At 43.9% G+C, this 20545-nt stretch overlaps 2 protein-coding genes across 5 annotated transcripts in view; one reads left to right on the top strand and one right to left on the bottom strand.

Moving 5' to 3' along the window:
• Window positions 1–7484, top strand: part of MAP1B (microtubule associated protein 1B) — a 113120-nt gene extending 105636 nt beyond the window's left edge. For all 3 annotated transcript variants that reach the window (XM_066241492.1, XM_066241509.1, XM_066241499.1), the window contains 2 exons: window positions 3619–3857; window positions 5071–7484. In XM_066241492.1, the coding sequence (XP_066097589.1) occupies window positions 3619–3857; window positions 5071–5226 (395 nt within the window). In that variant the 3' untranslated portion in view covers window positions 5227–7484. The remainder of the gene's footprint in view (window positions 1–3618; window positions 3858–5070) is intronic.
• Window positions 7485–7932: 448 nt separating this feature from the next.
• Window positions 7933–20545, bottom strand: part of MRPS27 (mitochondrial ribosomal protein S27) — a 97450-nt gene continuing 84837 nt past the window's right edge. For both annotated transcript variants that reach the window (XM_066241534.1, XM_066241541.1), the window contains 4 exons: window positions 18760–18862; window positions 16185–16327; window positions 14092–14262; window positions 7933–11661 (listed from right to left, as the gene is read on the bottom strand). In XM_066241534.1, the coding sequence (XP_066097631.1) occupies window positions 11422–11661; window positions 14092–14262; window positions 16185–16327; window positions 18760–18862 (657 nt within the window). In that variant the 3' untranslated portion in view covers window positions 7933–11421. The remainder of the gene's footprint in view (window positions 11662–14091; window positions 14263–16184; window positions 16328–18759; window positions 18863–20545) is intronic.

Below are 20545 nucleotides of genomic sequence, written 5' to 3'. Positions count from 1 at the left end.
AGTTCTCAGCCATACCTGGGTTTCTGATGGAACAGGTTTCTGACAGCCTAGCTCAGGGGTCCCCAAACTTTTTACACAGGGGCCAGTTCACTGTCCTTCAGACCATTGGAGGGCCGGACTATAAAAAAAACTATGAACACAAATCCCTATGCACACTGCACATATCTTATTTTAAAGTAAAAAAACAAAACGGGAACAAATACAATATTTAAAATAAAGAATAAGTAAATTTAAATTAACAAACTGACCAGTATTTCAGTGGGAACTATGGTCCTGCTTTTGGCTAATGAGATGGTCAGTGTCTGGTTTCATATTTGTCACTGCTAGCCGTAACAAGTGATATGACGTGCTTCCGGAGCTGTGATGCGTGCATCCTGCGTCACCGGAAGTAGTACTGTACGTGAGTGACGCTGCCACATACAGCATCCACATCCTGTGCTCCTCTCACTGACCACCAATGAAAGAGGTGCCCCTTCCGGAAGTGAGGCGGGGGCCGGATAAATGGCCTCAGGGGGCCGTATGCAGCCCGCAGGCCCACAGTTTGGGGACCCCTGGCCTAGCTTTTACTTTGTTGCTTCAGTCCTGTCATAGGGATTTGCATTAATACATTTTACTTGCTTTCTGTAGTTATTCTCGCATTTTAGACCACAGTTCACAAAGTAAAATAAACTGACCCAAACTCATAAAGCAAAAAGTAACTTAAGGAAAAATCTGCTAGATGAACCTCGGGACTCTCAAGTTCAGTCCATTTTAGGAAGTATTGCAACTGCAAAATTTTAATTTAAGCAACATGCAGGATCAGTTTCAGACTCAGTTCTCCTCAGATTTCCTTTTCTTAAATGCATGTGGAAGAAGTATATTCCTGTTTAGAATTAATGGAAAACCACCAGATAATTAACCCCTTGGTCTGAAAGAGCTGAGAGCTGACCTGCACTTGGGAGAAAACATGAAATTCATTCAAACAGATAAAAAAACAACTGAAATTTGCCACCCATCTTGCCAAGTATATAGGCTCTAGCCCACACAGTTGAGTTTTTTTTTTTTTAAAAAAAACATTTTTGTCATTTAAAGAGATGATTTTAAGGTAAAGTAATAAATAAGGATAAAGTAATATACTTTGAAGCTGCTTTTCCAATAGATTTCTAAAAAGACAAAATTGCACTATTAATTGATTTTTTTTTTAAACAAACCTGGGTTCCCATTTGGCAGTTCCCCTGGTTCGGGCTTCTGTGTGAATGATACTCATTTGCTGTTGGTGGTATTGGTTCAGTGTGCAAGGGAAAACTGCAGGCATTTTTAATTATTAAAAGAACTGTAACTCACAAACTTCTGTCAGTCACAGTTCTTTAGGAGGCCTGCACATGGATATTTGAGGGCTTTCAGCTCAGATTCATTAAAATGGCTGGTTAATCTAGTTATAAAATGAGTCAGTTCATCTAAATACCAGTTTGGCTTATTCTCATTATTCCCCCAAACCCCTAAAAATAAGACTGGACAAGCTTGACCCGGCGGTGGCACAGTGGATAGAGCGTTGGACTGGGATGCGGAGGACCCAGGTTTGAGACCCCGAGGTCACCAGCTTGAGCGAGGGCTCATCTGGTTTGAGCAAGGCTCACCAGCTTGAGCCCAAGGTCGCTGGCTTGAGCAAGGGGTCACTTGGTCTGCTGAAGGCCCATCCATGGTCAAGGCACATATGAGAAAGCAATCAGTGAACAACTAAGGTGCTGCAACTAAGAATTGATGTTTCTCGCCTGACCTGTGGTGGCGCAGTGGATAAGGCATCAGCCTAGAACGCTGAGGTCTCTGGTTCGAAATCCTGGGCTTGCCTGGTCAAGGCACGTATGGGAGTTGATGCTTCGTGCTCCTCCCCCCTTCTCTCTAAAATGAATAAATAAAATCCTTAAAAAAAAAAAAAGAATTGATGTTTCTCATCTCTCTCCCTTCCTGTGTGTCCCTCTCTCTGACTCTCTCTGTCACTAAATAAATAAATAAATAAATAAAATTAAAATGCTTTAAGAAAAAAGACTGGACAAGTTGAGTCCACTAGTGGTTTTGATTCATAGGATAACAGATTAACCATCCTATGGAGAAAGGAAATAGGATTAAGTATACAGGATCCAGCTAGTATTTTAAATGACTTAACATCAGTGGTCTCAAACCAACTACACAGTAGAATAATCTGGGATGCTTTTAAAAGAGGGTGGCCCCCAGGCCCCCACTCCAGCCCCACAGAGTCAGACTCGGGAGTGGGGCCGGGGTGTCAGTATTAAGCATTAAGAGCTAATAAGTAGTAGATGATTCCAATTGTGCAGCCAGGTTGAGAACCACTGCCTTAGAATGCTAATTCTGTTAATGTTCCAAAAGTTTAAACCTTCAAGTAAAAAAAGTCAGAAAGCCAGCTCACCAAATAAGATGCCAGGGAACTTGGGGCTTAATCTGAATATTTACTCTGCCCAGGCTTCTTCTAATTTAGACTGGGAATTTTGGCAACCAGATGCCCCTTTCTCCAGTCTGGTATGTCCTGATGGGCTAGCGAAAGCCTAGTCTCTCTGAACCTTCCTCACTAAAGTTTGGTATCCAGCCTTGTCTGTGGAGAGGTGTCTCACTTTTAGAGTACTGTCCTAAGGAGAGAAAAATGGCCTTTTGTCAGTTTATGAATGAGGTTGAGGTGCTGAGGGCCTTGGAAATCATATGCAGTTGGGATCTGAACCAGTTACTAGGTCAAATGTTAAGAGTATGATAATCAGCTGCAGACCAAATTGCTCTCAACTGAGAGCTTAACATGACTTACTAACATTGTTTAAGTATGGTTTACCAAATGCAAATGCTTCCTTTTGACTTTTATTTGTTTTTTTTTTGTTTGTGTTTTTTTTTTTTGCATTTTTCTGAAGCTGGAAACAGGGAGAGACAGTCAGACAGACTCCCGCATGCGCCCCACCGGGATCCACCCGGCACGCCCACCATGGGGCGAAGCTCTGCCCACCAGGGGGCAATGCTCTGCCCATCCTGGGCGTCACCATGTTGCGACCAGAGCCACTCTAGCGCCTGAGGCAGAGGCCACAGAGCCATCCCCAGCGCCCGGGCCATCTTTGCTCCAATGGAGCCTTGGCTGCGGGAGGAGAAGAGAGAGACAGAGAAGAAGGCGCGGCAGAGGGATGGAGAAGCAAATGGGCGCTTCTCCTGTGTGCCCTGGCCGGGAATCGAACCCGGGTCCTCCGCACGCTAGGCCGACGCTCTACCGCTGAGCCAACCGGCCAGGGCCTTCCTTTTGACTTTTAAAATCTGTTTCTTAGATCCCTTTTCAAATTAAGATGTATATTAGTAGCTTTTTAGGAGTATTATTATTATCTAGTTTCACCTTTTGGGAAGGCCTAGAAACCCTTTGTACTTCCACAAAGGGAACCCGTCCCATTCTCATTTCTCTTGGTGAGATGGCAAATGTTACATCTTCTCAAACTGCCAGTGTTAAATGCCCTCTACCAGAGAGAGGGGGAATGCCCAGTCCCACCTTTGCATGCCCTCTGGACCTTCTTGTGGACGAGTAGGGGAGGTGCACTGCACCTTGGGGTCTCTTTGCATCCCTGTGACCCCGGCTTTCTCTTTGCTTTTTTACCAAAGGACCGGGAAACACCAAGACAGCCAAATCCTCAGCCGTGCCTCCAGGCCCCCCTGTGTACTTGGACCTGTGCTATGTTCCCAACCACAGCAATAGTAAGAATGTTGATGTTGAATTTTTCAAGAGAGTGAGGTCATCTTACTACGTGGTGAGTGGGAATGACCCCGCCGCGGAGGAGCCCAGCCGGGCTGTCCTGGATGCCTTGTTGGAAGGGAAGGCCCAGTGGGGGAGCAACATGCAGGTAAGAGCGCCGGGACGCTGTCTGCACTGCATGTGGGGCTGCGACCAGAGGCAGATGGAAGGAATTGTGTTTAAAGAGGCATCATTGTGATTGTGGATCTGCATGAGGTGCCCATGGGTCTGTAGGACATGAAATAGTCTGAGGACAAAGTGGATTGCACAGACAGAATATAGTCTAAAATACTATTCTTGGTACCAATGGCAACCATGGCCTGGGTGGAAAGCCACTTTACCTCCCTAAGGCTGGCATGACTCACTTACCTGCAGAATAGGCCCAACATTACTTGCCCTTCCTCCTAATCTACCAGGAGTCAGTGTGTATGAATCAGAATGGTCATATTTCTGTGTGAGAGCTGCTAAAGAATTGCCTTTCGCCCTCTGTGTTTCATGAATAGACCAAAGGTAGCAGTATAATCACTTAGAAAATGAACTGTCCATGTGAAATTCTACAGGAGAATTACTGCTGCAGATGGTCTCCAACAGGTTATTCCCAACTCACAAACATGACTGGCCACGAACCACTCTTTATTATTTTGGTTGTGTTCTTCACTTATCAAAGTTTTGCTTGTCTGAAAAGTCACCTAGTAAACTGTATTTGCATTAAAGTTAATATATTTACTTGTTAGTTAATCATATGAAATCTCATGAGAAGCACCAGTGGCCTCTTAATGGATCCTGGGTGGAACCTCTACTACTTAAGCCTGTATCCACCCACCCCACTCTGTCTAACCACACAAATTAAAGATACAAATCTTTGTTCTCAGGACAAAACATCAGTTACACACATTAGAACATTGCGCTGCAATAATAGCCAGAGTTCCTTGGCTTAAATATGCAGTGTCCATGGGACAAAATTTATATGTAACAGGAAATTCAAGAAATTCCACCTTAACTGAAGCACTTCTCTTAACACTAAAGAATTGAAAAACTGACAGTGAATATAGATGCATCAATTGACAGGTGGTTAGTTGTTTTTGGTTCCAGTCTTCAAATCCCCCCCCCCGCCAAAAAAAAAACCTTGACTTTTTTTTGCAGCTTTATTCTGGTTCCTGGAAAGTGTAAGTTGAAGAAAAGTCCTGTGCATTTCTTGAGGAAAATAGAAAAATTTCCTTTATTTATCCTTCTTCTAATTGTCTACTTAATATCTCATTGTTCTATTTTCTCATCTGATTTCTGGCTCTGCCCTTCAACAGTTATTTTCTCTCTCCCTGCAGGTGACCCTGATCCCGACTCACGACTCAGAGGTGATGAGGGAATGGTACCAGGAGACCCACGAGAAACAGCAAGACCTCAACATCATGGTTTTAGCAAGCAGCAGCACCGTGGTTATGCAAGATGAATCCTTTCCTGCATGCAAGATCGAACTGTAATGACCGAGGCCAGCCACACCACAGGATTCAAACTTTATTTCCAGAAGTTCTTCAATTTGAAATCACCTTTTCTAAAATGTCAATTCATCTAAATAAGTCGCTGAACTGTTACCTGCCAAACGCTATAGTGTGTCATGGTGATGCGAGTCACTGATATTTCTCTGTTTTTTTCTGATTGCTAAGGGAAGTAACAGTATTCCCACAACAGGGTTCAAGTTACTGCAAAATGACCTATCCCAGTTCACCTCTGCCGAACATTTGGAAACCATGCACTAGCAAACCCAACTGACTTCTGCTAGGTTGAGACACTTGTCTTAGAGAGAGACAGAAAGAGAGAGAGGAGAGAGAGAGAAAGCGCGCACACACAGAGAGAGAACGCAGGAGAGAGAGAATGAGAGAGAAAAAGAATGCAAGAGAAGGAGAGGTAATGGTAGAGAGCGCTGGTGAGATACCCAGAGAGAAGGAGGAGAACAGGGTGGGGTAAAGAAGAGAAAATAACCAACAATCTGGTTTGCATTTTCTCAGGCAGGCTGTATTCTGTAGCCTACGTAGGCAAAATTTTCTACTTGTGTCAGACTAGTCATCAGAAAGAGTCTTAATTTTCTAAAACAAATTCGGTAGAAGAACACATAAAGAACAAAACCTGTTATGAGGGCACGTAAGATTTTCACGCCTTAATTAAGCTCCTTCCATTTGAAGGCTGTACACTGACATAACATAGTGAGTGTAGATTGGACATCCAAGTGGTTTGAACCCCCTTCAGAACTCTCAGACTCTTCAGACACACAAGTAGATCTAAGGCATGCTCCCAGCATCTGTGCACCCAGTTAGTCCACTCTGAGTCAGTTAACCTGCATGCTGAAACACCCGAGTCCACCCCGATTAACAAGCAAATACCAAAGCAGTTGGGAGTACATATGGTAGACAATTTGCCTTAGAAAGTGACTTGAATGTACAAAGATACTTGATGCACTTATTATTTTTTAATGTGAGACAGCAAGTTTATAAAACATCCACGTAGGGTTATAGCTACTCCAGTTACAGGAGCATGTGTGTGTGCGCGCACATGCGTGTGGGGGTACCAGAAGCTGATCTGATTGGTGCAAGTTTGATGCTGAGTCATGCTAGTGGAGTACCACCTCAGCACCCCCTGTGGGCCCTCAGCCAAACAAGTTGAACCTTTCATCGCTTCTTTACTACTGCAAGTTCAAGATAGAAATGTCTTCTGTGACCAGAACTCGGAAAACAGTGAATCTTATGGTGGAAGAGGTTCTCAGCAAGTGTACAGTATTTACCTTTCTTTGTCTTACATTGGCTTTTTAAAATTTTCTATTAATTTCAGTATAATTAGTGGAAACAACTGTACAGAAGAATTTTTTTTTTTTTAGATCTGTCAGAACTTTTCAGAGACGAACTTTTTAACATGTTTTCATTGGCAGGAAAATGCAAAGGAAACTTTCAAGTGACAGTCTTTTTTTCTTTTTTTTTAAAGTGTTTCATAAGACAAGAACAATGAATAATGTTTTTTTGAAGTTCTGGTGAGACTGAAGTCTGATATTGCAGTAATATTTATTAAAACCCATCACTACCAGGAATAGTGATACCTCCCACCCCTTGACCGACCCCTGTAACATAGAAGTCTGAGTACGTGCTTTTTGAGAAGGGGGAAGAATGGCGTGGTAGGCTCTTTCCCAGGCCTCTCTGCAGCACCCAGTGATTCCTACATTCTTCTTTCAAGATCTTCAACCATGAGATAAAAGAGCCAAAACAATTTCAAAGAACCCTAGTGAAAATTTGCTTTGGGATTTCTTTTCTGGAAAAAATAAAAATAAAATAATACATTGAAAGCAAATGAATTTCCAACTCCTGCTGTTCATCATGTAGAGTTCAGAGATCATTTTCCATCATTGCCATCATTGAACTTTGACTCTGGGAAGCCAGGTCATGATTCAGACTGGCATACAGTTTCAAGTTACAGATCAACGCACCTGATGTTCAGTGATGACTGTGCTGTGCTGTCATATTGCGTTTCCTGCAGACTCTTAATACCTACAGAGTAGTGAACAATGACCTCATTTTATTTTCTATGTTATTTATTTCAAAAATAACATTTTAGTTTATTTTTGTCTGATAAGTGTATGTTTTGCACTGCTAACTACGATGAGGGTTTAAACAATGCTTCTTCAGAGTCCCTTCACTGAGGACCTGTGCAGTCTACTTAATGCTGTGAATTACATTTTCAAATGTTGAATTTTTTTTAAGAAAAATTAATATTCTTTTTTTTTTTTTAGGTTTCTCTAGAAGTGCAGCTTTTATTTATTACTCCATTTTTGAAGTCCTGAAGAACAACACATTGATTAGGGGCACACAAAAATTACCACAAGATGCCAAAAATGAATTTTATTGAGTGTAAATTCATCTACTTAAAACTATTTAATGAGACAACCTAAGATACTCAAGAGAATTAATGATTGGTTTATGGGTTAGCCCACACAACACACGGGAAGAGAAACAGGTTTCCACTCTTGCCAAATCCACACCTCTGATTGATTTTTCTTTGATAGAAGAATTATTCTCCAATTTCTCAAATTAAATTTATTTAACATGTACATTATTTTGATTTTATGTTCCTTTTTTGTTATTTTGCTTTTGAAAAACCGAACTTTTTAGGAGAAGTATAGCCAGTCTTCAGTTATGGTTCCATCCCACTCTTTTTTTTTTTTTTTTTTTTTTTGCTATGGGATTTAATGGGAAAACATACAAAAGCTGTTCCTGGTCAGCTGGCTCTTTTTCCTATGAAATACTTCAGTACCTTTCTCCACCCATTGTTCTTAGTGATGACCACAGAGCCTGAATATACCAGGAAAATCAATATTTGCATTACAGGTTGCTTCTGTCCTTCCAGAAACCTTTTCTACCTGGGTGACTAACCTAATTTTGCTAGTTCCATAAATACACACTTAGCTTAGTAACAGCCATCACGATGTACCATGTACATTCACGGCGAGAGCTGAAGACTGACACAGATGTCTAGGAGCTGTCTTCATACCAGTTACTCAATCCAATTGTGTAGATCGAATATTTGTGTGGAAGGAATTTTACACTCTGTTTAAGTGATGAGATTCCATCAAGATAGCACTCATGACCATGACCTTTTTGGTAGTACTCTTAAGCAAAATTCTACAGAGACTAAATGTGCGAGATGATCCTCCATTTTCAATTTTAACTAATTCTGTCCCCTTTCTCAACCCCCAACCCCCATGCATGCTTTCTCAGTCTTGTGGTGGGACTGGATACGATGACTGACCCTTCTCCCTCAAATACCATTTTCCATGGAATTAAAAAAAACCCACTTTTTTTCCTTAACCTTATATATCATAGTGAATGATTTCCCCAGTGTATATGAATGTTTTAAGTGTCTCCAATAGCTTATGCAGTTTAGGAGCTTTTCAGTACTCATTTAGGAAGAATAAATCAGTTGCTAACTGGGAATTTTTACCACCTTCCATTTTTCCTGTATTACCAAATTTCAGCTCTCCAGAGCTGTTCTATGATTCTGAAACTGCTTTTCTTGCCTCTTGTAATCACCTGTCACAGGAGGTTCTTGCTCAGCGATGATACTGTTAGATTTTTTTTTGTGCTTCAGATTTAGAAGATCCTGTTTCCATCTGAAAGGAATCGAAGCTTTCATCTTCTAACCAACTGAACAACACACCAAAACAGCCTAGGGACGAGCATTTCTTTGAGAGCATTAGGTTATTCACCTGGTATTAAAATGATTTACTATTTTTAAAAAGTCTGTGACTTTATTTAAAAGGCAGCATCAAAAACTGAAAAGGAAGGGGGAAAAATAGCTTCTCTGCACTCGTCTGGAGCAAGCACCCCAAAGCAGGAGCCGTGGAGACGAGGCATGGAGACCGGCTGCCCTCGGGAGCCCTGCAGCAGGTCGGGGGCACTGACTGCACAGCCTGGAGCCGCCCTCTCCAGCCCTGGGGAAGGGGGGGCTGGAGCCCCGCGGAGAAGCACTCCCACTCCTCTCTCGTTCTGAATGGTGTTTGTGTCAGTCTGCAGCTGTGTATGGTATTATGTCTTATAACCCTGCATCACTTCTATCCAGTCATATCTAATGTAGAAAATTAGTTTCCAGTGAAAGTAATATGTAGTGCTTTTATGATATTTGTGTGCAATATCCCCTCTTCCACTGAGGATATTTGATGTAAAAGGAAAAAAAAAAACTCAGTTCCACAATAAAATATGAAAGTGGCAAAAGTTTTAATGTGTGTGTTTTACGTTTTGTGTTACTGAGTTGGGCACATTAGGAGTTTGCATTTGCCGTGCATGGGCCGAGGAGAGGGGAAGCTCAGAGAGGGCCCTCATGCTGTTTCTACAACTGCTACCTTGTTATCTCATTACAACCAAGTCCTAGAAGACACTTGAGTCTTAGAACAGAAACTGGGAACTGAAGGAGAGACAACATTGCTTAAGCCTGACTGGTGATGACGCAGTGGATAGAGCCTTGACCTATGATGCTGAGGTCCCCGGTTTGAAACCCCGAGGTTGCTGGTTGAAGTGTGGGCTCATCTGTTTTGAGCACAGGGTCACTGGCTTGAGTGTGGGATCACTGACATAGTTCCATGGTCACTGGCTTGGATGGAACCCCCCGCCCCAGCCAAGGCATGTATGAGAAGCAGTCAATGAACAACTAAAAAGTGCCACAACTACAAGTTGATGCTACTCATCTCATCTCTTGCCCTTCCTGTCTCTCAAAAAAAAAAAAAAAAAAAAAAAAAAAAAGGACATTACTTAAAAAGAAGAATGTACTCAGAGGGGGGTATTGGGAGGGTTTCCTACATAAACCACAGAATAAATGCCAAACCAGGTGTTAATCCGAGCTCTGCCACACGTGGCTGCATGACCTCTTCACTTTATCCCCATCTGGAGTTTTAGTACCTGTAAAATGAGAGGACTGACAAGATGGTCAAACTGGATGGTCCCTCCGAGGCTGCCTTTCTGGGGCTCTACAAGGCCACCGTGCTCAGTAATGACATCCGATACCGACTGGTTGCAGCCCTCTCCCTAGGTCAGACTTGGTCCGCCGGTCCTGGGCCCGTGCTGGACGTGAGCGGCAGGTGTGTGTGGAGCAGCGTGAGGGCCAGGCCCAGCCTGACTGCAGATGGCACACAGCAGAAGTCTCCCAGAACATTTATTTCCACAGGTTCTTGATAAAGGAACACAATCCTGAATAAAAAGTACACCACTGTATTTAGAGGCAAAATTACAGAGGAAGCAAGAGCTACCCCAACCCCTTTCAATGAGAAACTTCAGGAATTTTCCACCTCCTGAGAGTTTTATAATCGCTCTTGTATCCAGTGCACTGCAGGTCCCCTCCCAGCTCTCCTTTTCTCCAATTTCTTGGCTGAAATGTGTGTTCACAAGTTGTGTGTGTGTGTGTGTGTGTGTGTGTGTGTACGTACAAGGCTCATCTGACCTACTTACTAAGGAGCTGAGACAAAGTGTTGGAAAAAAGTTAACAACACTATGGAGAAGCTTCCAGCCAAGGACACTAGCTTTCTCAATAGTCCTTACATCCTAAAAGTACCACTATGACTATAGGTTCCTGAAATTTGAAAGCCAGTGGTTCTTGTTTGCTCTTGTATTGTACTTCTCCCAGTTCAGATGTGGAGGATGAGACATGGGGATGGATGTGTGGGCATCACAGCCAGCTCAGGGCGAGTGCTTGTCCCAGAGAGAGCGGGACAAGGTCTCAGGACGTGCAGGTTGCCTCAGCTGCGGGGAGAGACCATTCAAAAGCCTGCACTTGAGACACGTGACTTAAACCATGGCATCTCTTGCCACCATCACTAGGCATTAGCAAACTTCAATGTTCAAAATTAACCCTTGTCCCTTAGACGCTCCACCATAAGCCTCAAGAACTCCTTTTAAGGCACTTAGCCAATGGCTCTGGCCTGACCACTAGCCACTTTCCCAGTTCCACAGCCTTTGGAACTAAGAACGGACAGTCTGGACGAGCAGTCACTGGGCCTCCATATGTGGAACATCATGGCTTTTATAGCACAGAAGGCCTGCTGTAGGAAAGGAGATGGACGGAGGAAGCTGTGGCTGCCGTCACGGTCACGAGGAGTCCTGTGACGGTGCCTAGCAAGTCCCTGCAGGGGCGGAGGCGGTGGGGCCCAGCTAGGCGGCCGCCTTGGCTTCCACCCGAGCACGGTGCTCCTGCTTCGCCCTCTCCTTGTGTTCCCGTTCCCTCTGAATCAGGTGTCGCTGCTCCAGATGCCACTGCTGCAGCTTCTGCTCGTAGGTGGCCATGTCCTCGGCTTCACAGGTGGGGAGCTGCTCTTTGATGAGCTGGGTGGTCAGGGTCAGAAGGCTTTCTGACTCAACTTTGCCCAGAGCCTGAAGTTGAGAATGTAAGGCCTGTTGGAAACAAAGGGAAAAAAGGAGAAGGTGTGTGTGTGGGGGGGTGGGGCAGATGGAAGAAGAATAAAAGAGGAAAAGACATGAAGTCACTTGCAAAACTTCTGCACAGTCTGTTTATAGGAAAAGCACGTTGTTGGGAAGCTGGCAGGCTGCCTTTCAGCCAGGAACTGTAGCTCTTGCTCTTTTTTTACCCCAACCCCGCAATTTTGCTAAGAGGCACTACAAGTGATCTTTCCCCCTTCACTCACAAACTGTACACAGAACTCCATATGCTGTGATTCTCTCTAGTTTTAAACCACAAGGATGACACAAGTATAAGAAACCGATGTTTCTACCCTGACCTGTACCAAACCAAGCAGCAAACTCCAAGAACAAAGAACTCTAAGATGCAGACAAAATGGCAGAAGCAGCGGGTAAACTGGAGGAAGCCGTCCACGTCTTCTCCCACAGAATAACAGATAAATGCTCGCCCAATGCCGGTTCCTTTCAACAGATGGAAATCATTTCAAGGATTTCTTACTAATGGCATGCTAAACAGCTCCCATGAGTGCCTCCACTATTACAGGCTTCCACATGCTGTGCTCACAGGTCAGCCTCCACATATTGCCTGCTTACAGCTCCATCGAAGATGGCAGCTTGCTTTGTTCGTACTGTGTTCCCGGAGAAGTAAGGCCGAAAAACACTAATCCACTTAAGTGCTGCAAGATGCAGATCACCAGAGAGCCCCGTATGGCCCCGGCTACAGCTTATACCACATCCCTGTGGGCCACAAACAAGGGCAGTTCACTGGCAGAGGTGTGAGGCCCGTCCCAATGGGGAGCGGGAGGTAGGCAGGTGCAGGGGCTTGAGGAGTGGCCAGGGGCATAGTGGGAGGGGCCAGTCATATAAAAATGGGCCCCAAGCAATTTATCTGAGACTAATAAGTATCAGGCAGCAGAAAGGAAAGAAAATGTAAAATGAAAAATCATTATCCATGTGGTCTGAGGTCAAGGAAACAGGTTGCGACATCAGAATAAAGACTCAATTCTGAGTCAGAAAACTTGCGTTCAATTCCATAGTCTATGGGCTGGTTGCACTCAGCCTTGGTGTCATGTCACGGGACAGGCAGGCAGTATCTTCTCCCCGGCGCTACGGTGAGGATGGATGAAATGCAGGGGTCTAACACACAGCTAGCTGTCAATAAATACGTCTCCTGTCTTGATTTTCAAAAAAAGGGTGTTTTTAGAAGAGAGAGGGCTGAGAATTTAATGTTGGCACAGATTTTGGGTCTCCGAGATTAACTATGTAAGAAACAAGAGAAAGAGGTGGCAGTTTTTAGGAACAGTGTGAGACAGCCTTGGTCAATATGAACACAGTTGATGATAAGCTATGGGGCTAAGTAGATGTTTTGTTTTTTCGCCTTTCTGTATCTGTAAAATGAGGCAAAGTTAAGAGGAAAGAACAGGTATGTAGACTCTCAACCTAGCTTGACTGCTAATTCTCTGCAGTTTGGGGAACATTGATTAACCTTGCTTTCTTAGTTTTCAAATTATAAAAGAGGGAAGTAGAGCAATGACCTTATAGAGGTTCTGGGAGAAACAGCTGCTAAAAGTACAATAAAATCCCCATTATAGCTCAGGGAAATAAGTTCCCCATAGCTGACTCAATAAAATTACTGAAAAGATTTAAAGGTAATAATCTGGCAAATTATACCTCTCTGTCCCAAAGTGACACAATAGGGAACATTTTCTGCTTCATACAAAGAATTCTCCTTCAGGCAGCACTTTTTTTCTTCTTGTACAAAATGGACAAGAAACCAAGCAAGGAAGAAGCCCAGGGTTTAAACTTTGACCATGGCTCTTCTTCCCTGATGACCAGAGCCTTTCGAGATGTACAGCTGAACGCTACCACAGCAGTGAGCACTCAGAGCTATTCTGAGAAGAAACAGGGGAAACCTGTTTCCATCTTCCCTGTAGTACGAGAGAGCATTTCTAGGGCCCTGGTGCACAATGCAAAGCCCCCAAGAAGCCTGCCTCTTACCCCCATCATACTCAAATGTGGCTCTGCAATTTCTACCTGTGTTTCTGGGTTATCAAGCACGCTCAGGGCAATATGGAGAAATGAGCTGACCCTTTCCTCGGGGCTGGAGTCAGGTGATTGCTATGAAGGAGCAGGCTATTACCGCTCATCAGGCACATGTCAGGGATGAGGGGTAATGACATGCTGCCTTAGGGAACAAAACTGGGACCCATTAGCTCAAGTAGGAAAAGGAGCCCAGAAATTCCATTTGTTTCTTTTAAAACCACTGCCTGTGTGAAGCAATAAAAATGCCATTTTTGATGTCAGTTATTAATGTCTTTGTGTGTGACATTAAGGCCTGTCTATCATTCTGGCAGAGAAGCAAGTTTAATGCACCACTGAGAGGGCCTCCATTCCACAATGACTCACTTTAAAGCGTTCCAGGTATTGGAGGAGCTTGGACTGTTCAGTCTCCTCCACGTCCAGCTGCTCCTGCAGTTCTTCAGCCTGCTGGCCGCCTTCCCCTTCTGGGGGCTGCTCCTCTGAAGAGCCGGGGGTCGGGGCAGTCAGAGCCACCAGCACTCTGTCCAGCACAGCCAGCTGTGGAGCAGAAAGGGGTGTGGACTCAGCAGCCTGCAGCCCTGAGGGCACACTGTGAAGAGCGCAGCAGGAGGGAAAGGAAGGAAATCTGGGATCTAAAAAGTTGTGAGAAGAGCTCTCTTATCAAATTATAGGAAACAGAAATGGTTATAGGAGTTCATATTGGTAACACCCAGTCAGATGGCATGAGAAACTTAGTACAAAAGCAAATGATACAAATAAGCAAGCTCAGAACTGTTTGTGTATCAATCAGCATAAGGGCATCTGATTTTACTTTTAATCAACCAAGTAGGAATCCAAGAATTACGCTGGATGGGCACAAAAAGAATGTCCCCGCCCCCACCTCCACGTCTTTCTTCCTCAGTTTGGAATTGGGAGAAAGGAAAAGAAACACCAGCACAGACCACAGCCAACAAAGGGCCATTGTGGACACACGGTGAAGCCGAGTATCCAGGCGAGGTCCTACTTCAGAGAAAGACTTCAGCTCTCAGAGTATCCGTAGATTAGGGATCAGCACGACCCACCGAGTTGCTGGCAAAGACCAGAGGCAGACATAAAATTCACTTTAATGAGGTGATCTCTGTGACTTAGAAAGTCATAAAACAGAGGCTTTCTTTTTGGTTAGACCCCTCTCCCTCACCACTTTCACCCTGGGCATACCTCCCTCCACCCGAAGGGACCCATCATCAGCGATGGGACGGAATCAACCTCATGGGCAGCATCAGCACCTGCTTCAGCATCGATTCTGTCCAGATCACATTAGAACAACAATCCAGAAATACTCTGAGGCCCTTTAATGCCATTAATACATTATACCCAAATCTGACACATGTCCCATTCTTGCCAACATATGAATCACATTCTTAAGTCAGAACACAAAGAATGCAAATCTAACTCAGATTGGAAGGAATATTTTGCTGGCAAAGAGTTTATATACAATTTTGTTTTCAATCACTAGCGCTGAATATAGTAGGGCTAAGTAGAAATATATATTCAGAAATGTTCATGCTTTGTTATAAACGCCTGGCAAAGAACATAGTGATTCACTGGACATTAAGTATAAGGAGCCACTATAGAAACCAACTTGTATATATCTTGATCAAAATAAAAGCCAGGTGGTGAGTTCCAGTAACCAGGGTCAAGGAAAAAAAAAAAAAAGTAAGCAGGTCAAAGGCAACTTTTACACCCTAGTAATAAAACAACCAATGTGCTTTTAGGCCTCACTCTGACTACAAGAGCTGCTTGGACAGGAGTGGACACTGTGGCTTCCTATGGGGTGAAGGTGTCATAGGGCTCAAAGATGCTACGTTTCCTATAACCTGAGCTACGTCTAGTTAACTTCACAATGTCACAAGTCCTCAATGACTAAGAGAGATGAGCTTTGGGCTGAAGGACAGGTTCCTAGTCCAGGCAAAGTGCACTCCGTAGGACTTCGAAAGGAACATCTGATGCAGACCTCAGCACCACGCATGCACCACGGCATGGTGTGATGGAATGAAAGGAAGGCTGTGCCATCTCTAATCCCCAGATTCACTTCTTACAGGCTTGGGGGACATGAGGTCTCCCAGGGTTCTAAGGATACAGAAAGGCCAAAAAGTTTAAATTTAATCTTAACCTCTCCTGAGCTGCCACTGAGATTTTTATTGGGGGAGGGGGCAGTATTTTATTCAACTCAGGGGAAGGGAAGAGTTTTCCTCCTAGACTGTGAGCTATAAAGTCAACAATACTCTTATTTTCTACTATATTTTGTTAGTAACATTGAGAATGTTTTATGGTTTTTCATTCCTTTTCAACTGGGTAAGTACATGATTCTACAGAAAAAAAACAAGTAGGGAGTGGGGAGGATAACACAAACAAAGCTGAACCTGGCTTATGAGAACAGGAGGCGGCTACACCCGTGCAAGGAGGACTGGGAAACATACCGCTTCTCTGCACAGCTTTCCCTCCTCCGGGGAGCAGGCCACCTTCTCCATTACCTGAAGGGCTCTGTCCAGGTAGCCTGGCCGCCACAGCAGAGGCATGTCGTGGTACACAGCCCGCAGCCCTTGCTGTAACTCCACCTTCCCTGTGGCCAAAAGGAAAGATGAAGACAGCTCAGCCGCGCCTTCCCACCACCTCGGAGACGGAGGACCGGAGGGCACATGTGAATACTCACCGAGCGGCCCCAGAAACATTGAAGGATCATTTCAAATCTGTACCCAGGGCCCCATCCCACCCAGCAACCTGGGCACATTTCAGATGGATGCAGTATGTGGTAGAAGTCACTGTATATATTTTTTAATATGAAATTTTATGAGCTTGTTTTTCTTCTGTTTCATTTAGGCTGGTGGGGATTATCATGAGGATGTCTGAAGCAGAGGCTGAGGAAAATACAGAGAGGTCGATCTATCTGCCTCTAAATGGAGCCACTCTTATGAGTCAAACAACTAAAAAACTGTTTTTGATTTAAGAATAAAATCTGGCCTGGCTGGGTAGCTCAGTAGATAAAGCATTGTCCCAGCATGCTGAGGTTGCGTGTTCAATCCCCAGTCAGGGTACATACGAGAAGCAACCAATAAGTGCAAAACTAAATGGAACTAAGTGGAACAGCAAATTGATATTTCTCTCTCTCTCAAATCAATAAAAAATGAACAACAAAAAAGAACAAAGTCTTACTCAGAAAAAGAAATTGTACAACTTTCCTATGGTGAAAATCTTGTCAACAGTGGGCAACTTGCCCTGCCAGGAAACATCCGACATTTTCTGAAATGCTCTAACATCCCATTGACTTTTCCTATGAAAAAAAAAAAATCTCATTTTGCTCCCTTCCTTGATTTGAGCTTTATCAATACTTAAAGCATAAAGTCCTCATCGACGTTTGGATCTTGAGACATGAGTGTTTCTCCTGGTACCTCAAAGCATCAACACTGGCATTCAAGCTGCAGATGGCAGACAGCAGTTCTCTGGGAGAGGGGCTGTCTCCGGGCTCCTGTGGAACAGCAGTCCTCTCTGCACTAATGACACAAGTCACCTTGCGCAGCCAGGTCTTAAATCTACCTTCACTTTATCTTTCCTGGGAAGGAGGATTTGGAAAGCTATAGCAGGACACAAATAGACAAAGCTGATCAGGTGACAGCTAATTTTAGACCTGTAAGATGCTTGTGGCTAGACTGCAGTCACATTCTGGGAAGCTGCCTCCCTCGGGTGAGGGAGCCTGCACACACTGATGAGAGCTTTGGATGTGCCGGCTGCCGGTCCCAAAGTGCCGGGGCCTCTGCTCAGAAACAACAACAACACAGTACAGCTTCTTAGCCCTGACATCTTCCTGATCCTGCAGTGCAACAGTGCTGAATGCTAATCCAAAGGCAAAAACGTATAAATTCATACAGAAAATAGATGGCAAATAAGGCTAACATGGTTTTTAAAAAAAGTAGTCAGCTCTTTCATTAGACTGACAGGCAGTCTTGTAAACCCTGAAATTCCTCTCTCCAAGGCAGTTTCTATCAGAATCGGCATCCAGGAATGCCACACTACATTTTGTGGGTGGAGATCAACTTCAAAAGCAGTCAAGCTGCTATAACTTTGATGATTTTCAAAAATCAAACATAAGCAGAAGCAATGTATATTCAAGAGAAGGTGCTTTCTCAAATGGCTATCACTTAATACATAGAAGAAAAAGTAATGAAATAATATGCAGATAAACATCTGCAGCCTGGCCTGTGGTGGCACAGTGGATAAAGCATCGACCTGGAACACTGAGGTTGCCGTTTTGAAACCCTGGGCCTGGACAAGGCACACACAGAAAGCAACTACTATGAGTTGATACCCACCCGCCCACCCCTCCGGCTTCCCCTCGCTCTCTCCTCTTTAAAATCAAGAAATAAAATCTTAAAAAAAAAGAGAATAAACATCTGTAAAGAGGGCACATTTGGTGTTGAGTGTGATTTGCCCAGATCCCACACAGCCGGGTTCGAAGGCTGCAGCTTGGCGGCTGTGCTCTCCCGACCTGTCTACAATGCAGTCAGCTTTTGCATGGCACAGTCACTCTCTGCGTTCCCAAACTGCTAGTCATTGTGCTCAGTTTGTCATCCCTCACCTGAAAAGCACACCTAAGAGAGGTCTTCAACTCTAACTCGAAATTTCATACCTCCTGGACTTTAGGTCTAGCGAGAGAAAGATGTTAATTCCGGGAAAGACTCTACTGGCAGGTTATCCCAACAGAGGGCCAGACATTTCCTTTCTCTGTCCCTTCCTTACACTGATTACCACTCAGTATAATCCACGGTCACCTGTATTAGTTCTCAGCTTGCAAGTCAGTGACATATTTTAGAACCCGCTGTATTCTCTTATGTCATAACTGTAAGGCCATCAAAGTCTATTTTTGTGTGTGTGCCTAAAAATGACAGCTGTACAGGAATTCACTAGCAAATTTAAATCAAAGTATAATTTTATCATGAAGTAGAAGAATGCATTAGTTTTATCCATGAAAAACAATACTGTGCGGCTCCCTTAGCTTACCGAGAAGTGCATAGCCATACAGCTGGGAACTCAGGCCCACGGAGTTCTTCTGCTTCAGGCCGGGCAGTAACAGGGACGCGCCCAAGTTCCTCTCCTCTTCCCACTGCAACAGAACGTGCCAGACCACCGTCCAGCCAAGCAGTCAAGGCTTTATGCAAAAACATGATTTTTAATAACATGAAGTAAAAAGAACATGTTACAGCATTAAGAAAACAAAATAATAAAGCTATAGATACATTATACTTCCAATTTTGTAAGTAAAAGGTGTTTGTTTAATGGAAAATACAGAAAAGAATATCTTGTATGTTAATAGATTTCTGGGTAGTGAAATTATGAGTAATTTTGGTTTTCTTCTTCATACTTTTATTTTCCAAAATGTTGGCAATGAGTTAAGAGCTCCTTTTACAATAAGCAAAACAAAACGAAAATAAAGAGCACGCTCTGGACCAGCACTGCCTTGAGACAGTCAATAAAAATTTGACGTGCTGTCAGCCCCATATTCACTCACATGGCTTTGACATGACGGAGTGAGCTTTTGAATTTTAAACAATTCAGCAATGATAAGACTGCTCCTTGATAGTATTAAAATAAATACAACTATTAGGTTGCTTTTAAATAGATTTATGCCTCTCAAAAGTAAATTAGGCAATCAGAAACACTTAGTAATCGTTTCTTTCAACCCATGGTACAAAATTACACTCCAGTAAAATTGGAGCCTTTTGAGACATGAGAAAAATGGGGCAAAAACACACACATTGCTAAGCTCGCTGCAAAGCAGTTAAGGGTAGCAATGGGGACTCCCTGGACACACAGCTGTGATCCTCTCGGTGCCACATGGGCGCAAAGTGGCCTGCGCCATGGCTCTGGCTTGGCAATACAGAGCACGAAGCTCAGGTTCCCTGCGCTGGGCACTGCGCTCAGAGGTTAGGGAGCAAGCAGAGAACGAACAAGGTCCGTGGGCTACAACAGCAGCCTGGTCTAAGGGAGCACCCCAGGTGTTAATGGGCGCCCAGACCTTTTCACTGGGAATGGCCTTTGTGCAATTAAAGTGTAATTTCTTAAGGCCTGAACAAAGCAAAGACCTTGGGAGGGAAACAAAACCTCCCCAGGCACTGCAGCAGCACAGATAAGTAAAATTGCTGGTAATTAAGGGCCAGGTCATTTCACTTTCAAAAGCAAATCACTCTAAGGTTTGAGTTCCCCCCACAGACTGCATGAAAAGAGGCCCAGTGAATAATAAATGAGGAGTCTTAAAAACAGCTTTTCCTTTATTTAAGGGAAAAAAAAGATCTATAGTATCACAATGCAATAGGGGCTAAGAGCCAGGGAAGCAGCAATCTGGCTGAGCTAGGAACCGAGCAGGGTGTGATGGGGACCTGAACGCTGATACTCCCAGAGGACTTCTACAAACAAACAAAAATAAATGAGCGTCTTAGAGATTTTTGTTGTTGTTTGTTTGAATGGTCTGGGAATCGTGTATCCACTGCTAAAATATTAGGTCTCTTCCAAGCTGTTAGCTTCTGTTGTTTGCACCACCACAGACTAAGTCAAGGTGCTATTTCACCATGTCCTCTAAGGCTTTTCCATTTTATGCTCTGCCTCTCCTGATAATACAAAGCAAACCTTCATTTCCTCTCTTTCTCCTGCTCTACCCCACCTCACAGCTAGCTATCTCAAAACGCTTGACTACACTCACTCTTTTCTATACAATCCATAATCCACTCTGTTGGGCAGATAAAATATATTATGCTCACTTGGTTAAAGATGGCGCTGCCCACATGGAAGC

This window comes from Saccopteryx bilineata, chromosome 1 (assembly GCF_036850765.1).
Source record: "Saccopteryx bilineata isolate mSacBil1 chromosome 1, mSacBil1_pri_phased_curated, whole genome shotgun sequence".
NCBI lineage: Eukaryota > Metazoa > Chordata > Mammalia > Chiroptera > Emballonuridae > Saccopteryx > Saccopteryx bilineata.
Note: the sequence above shows the minus strand (reverse complement) of the source record. Positions and strands in the feature narration are given on the sequence as shown.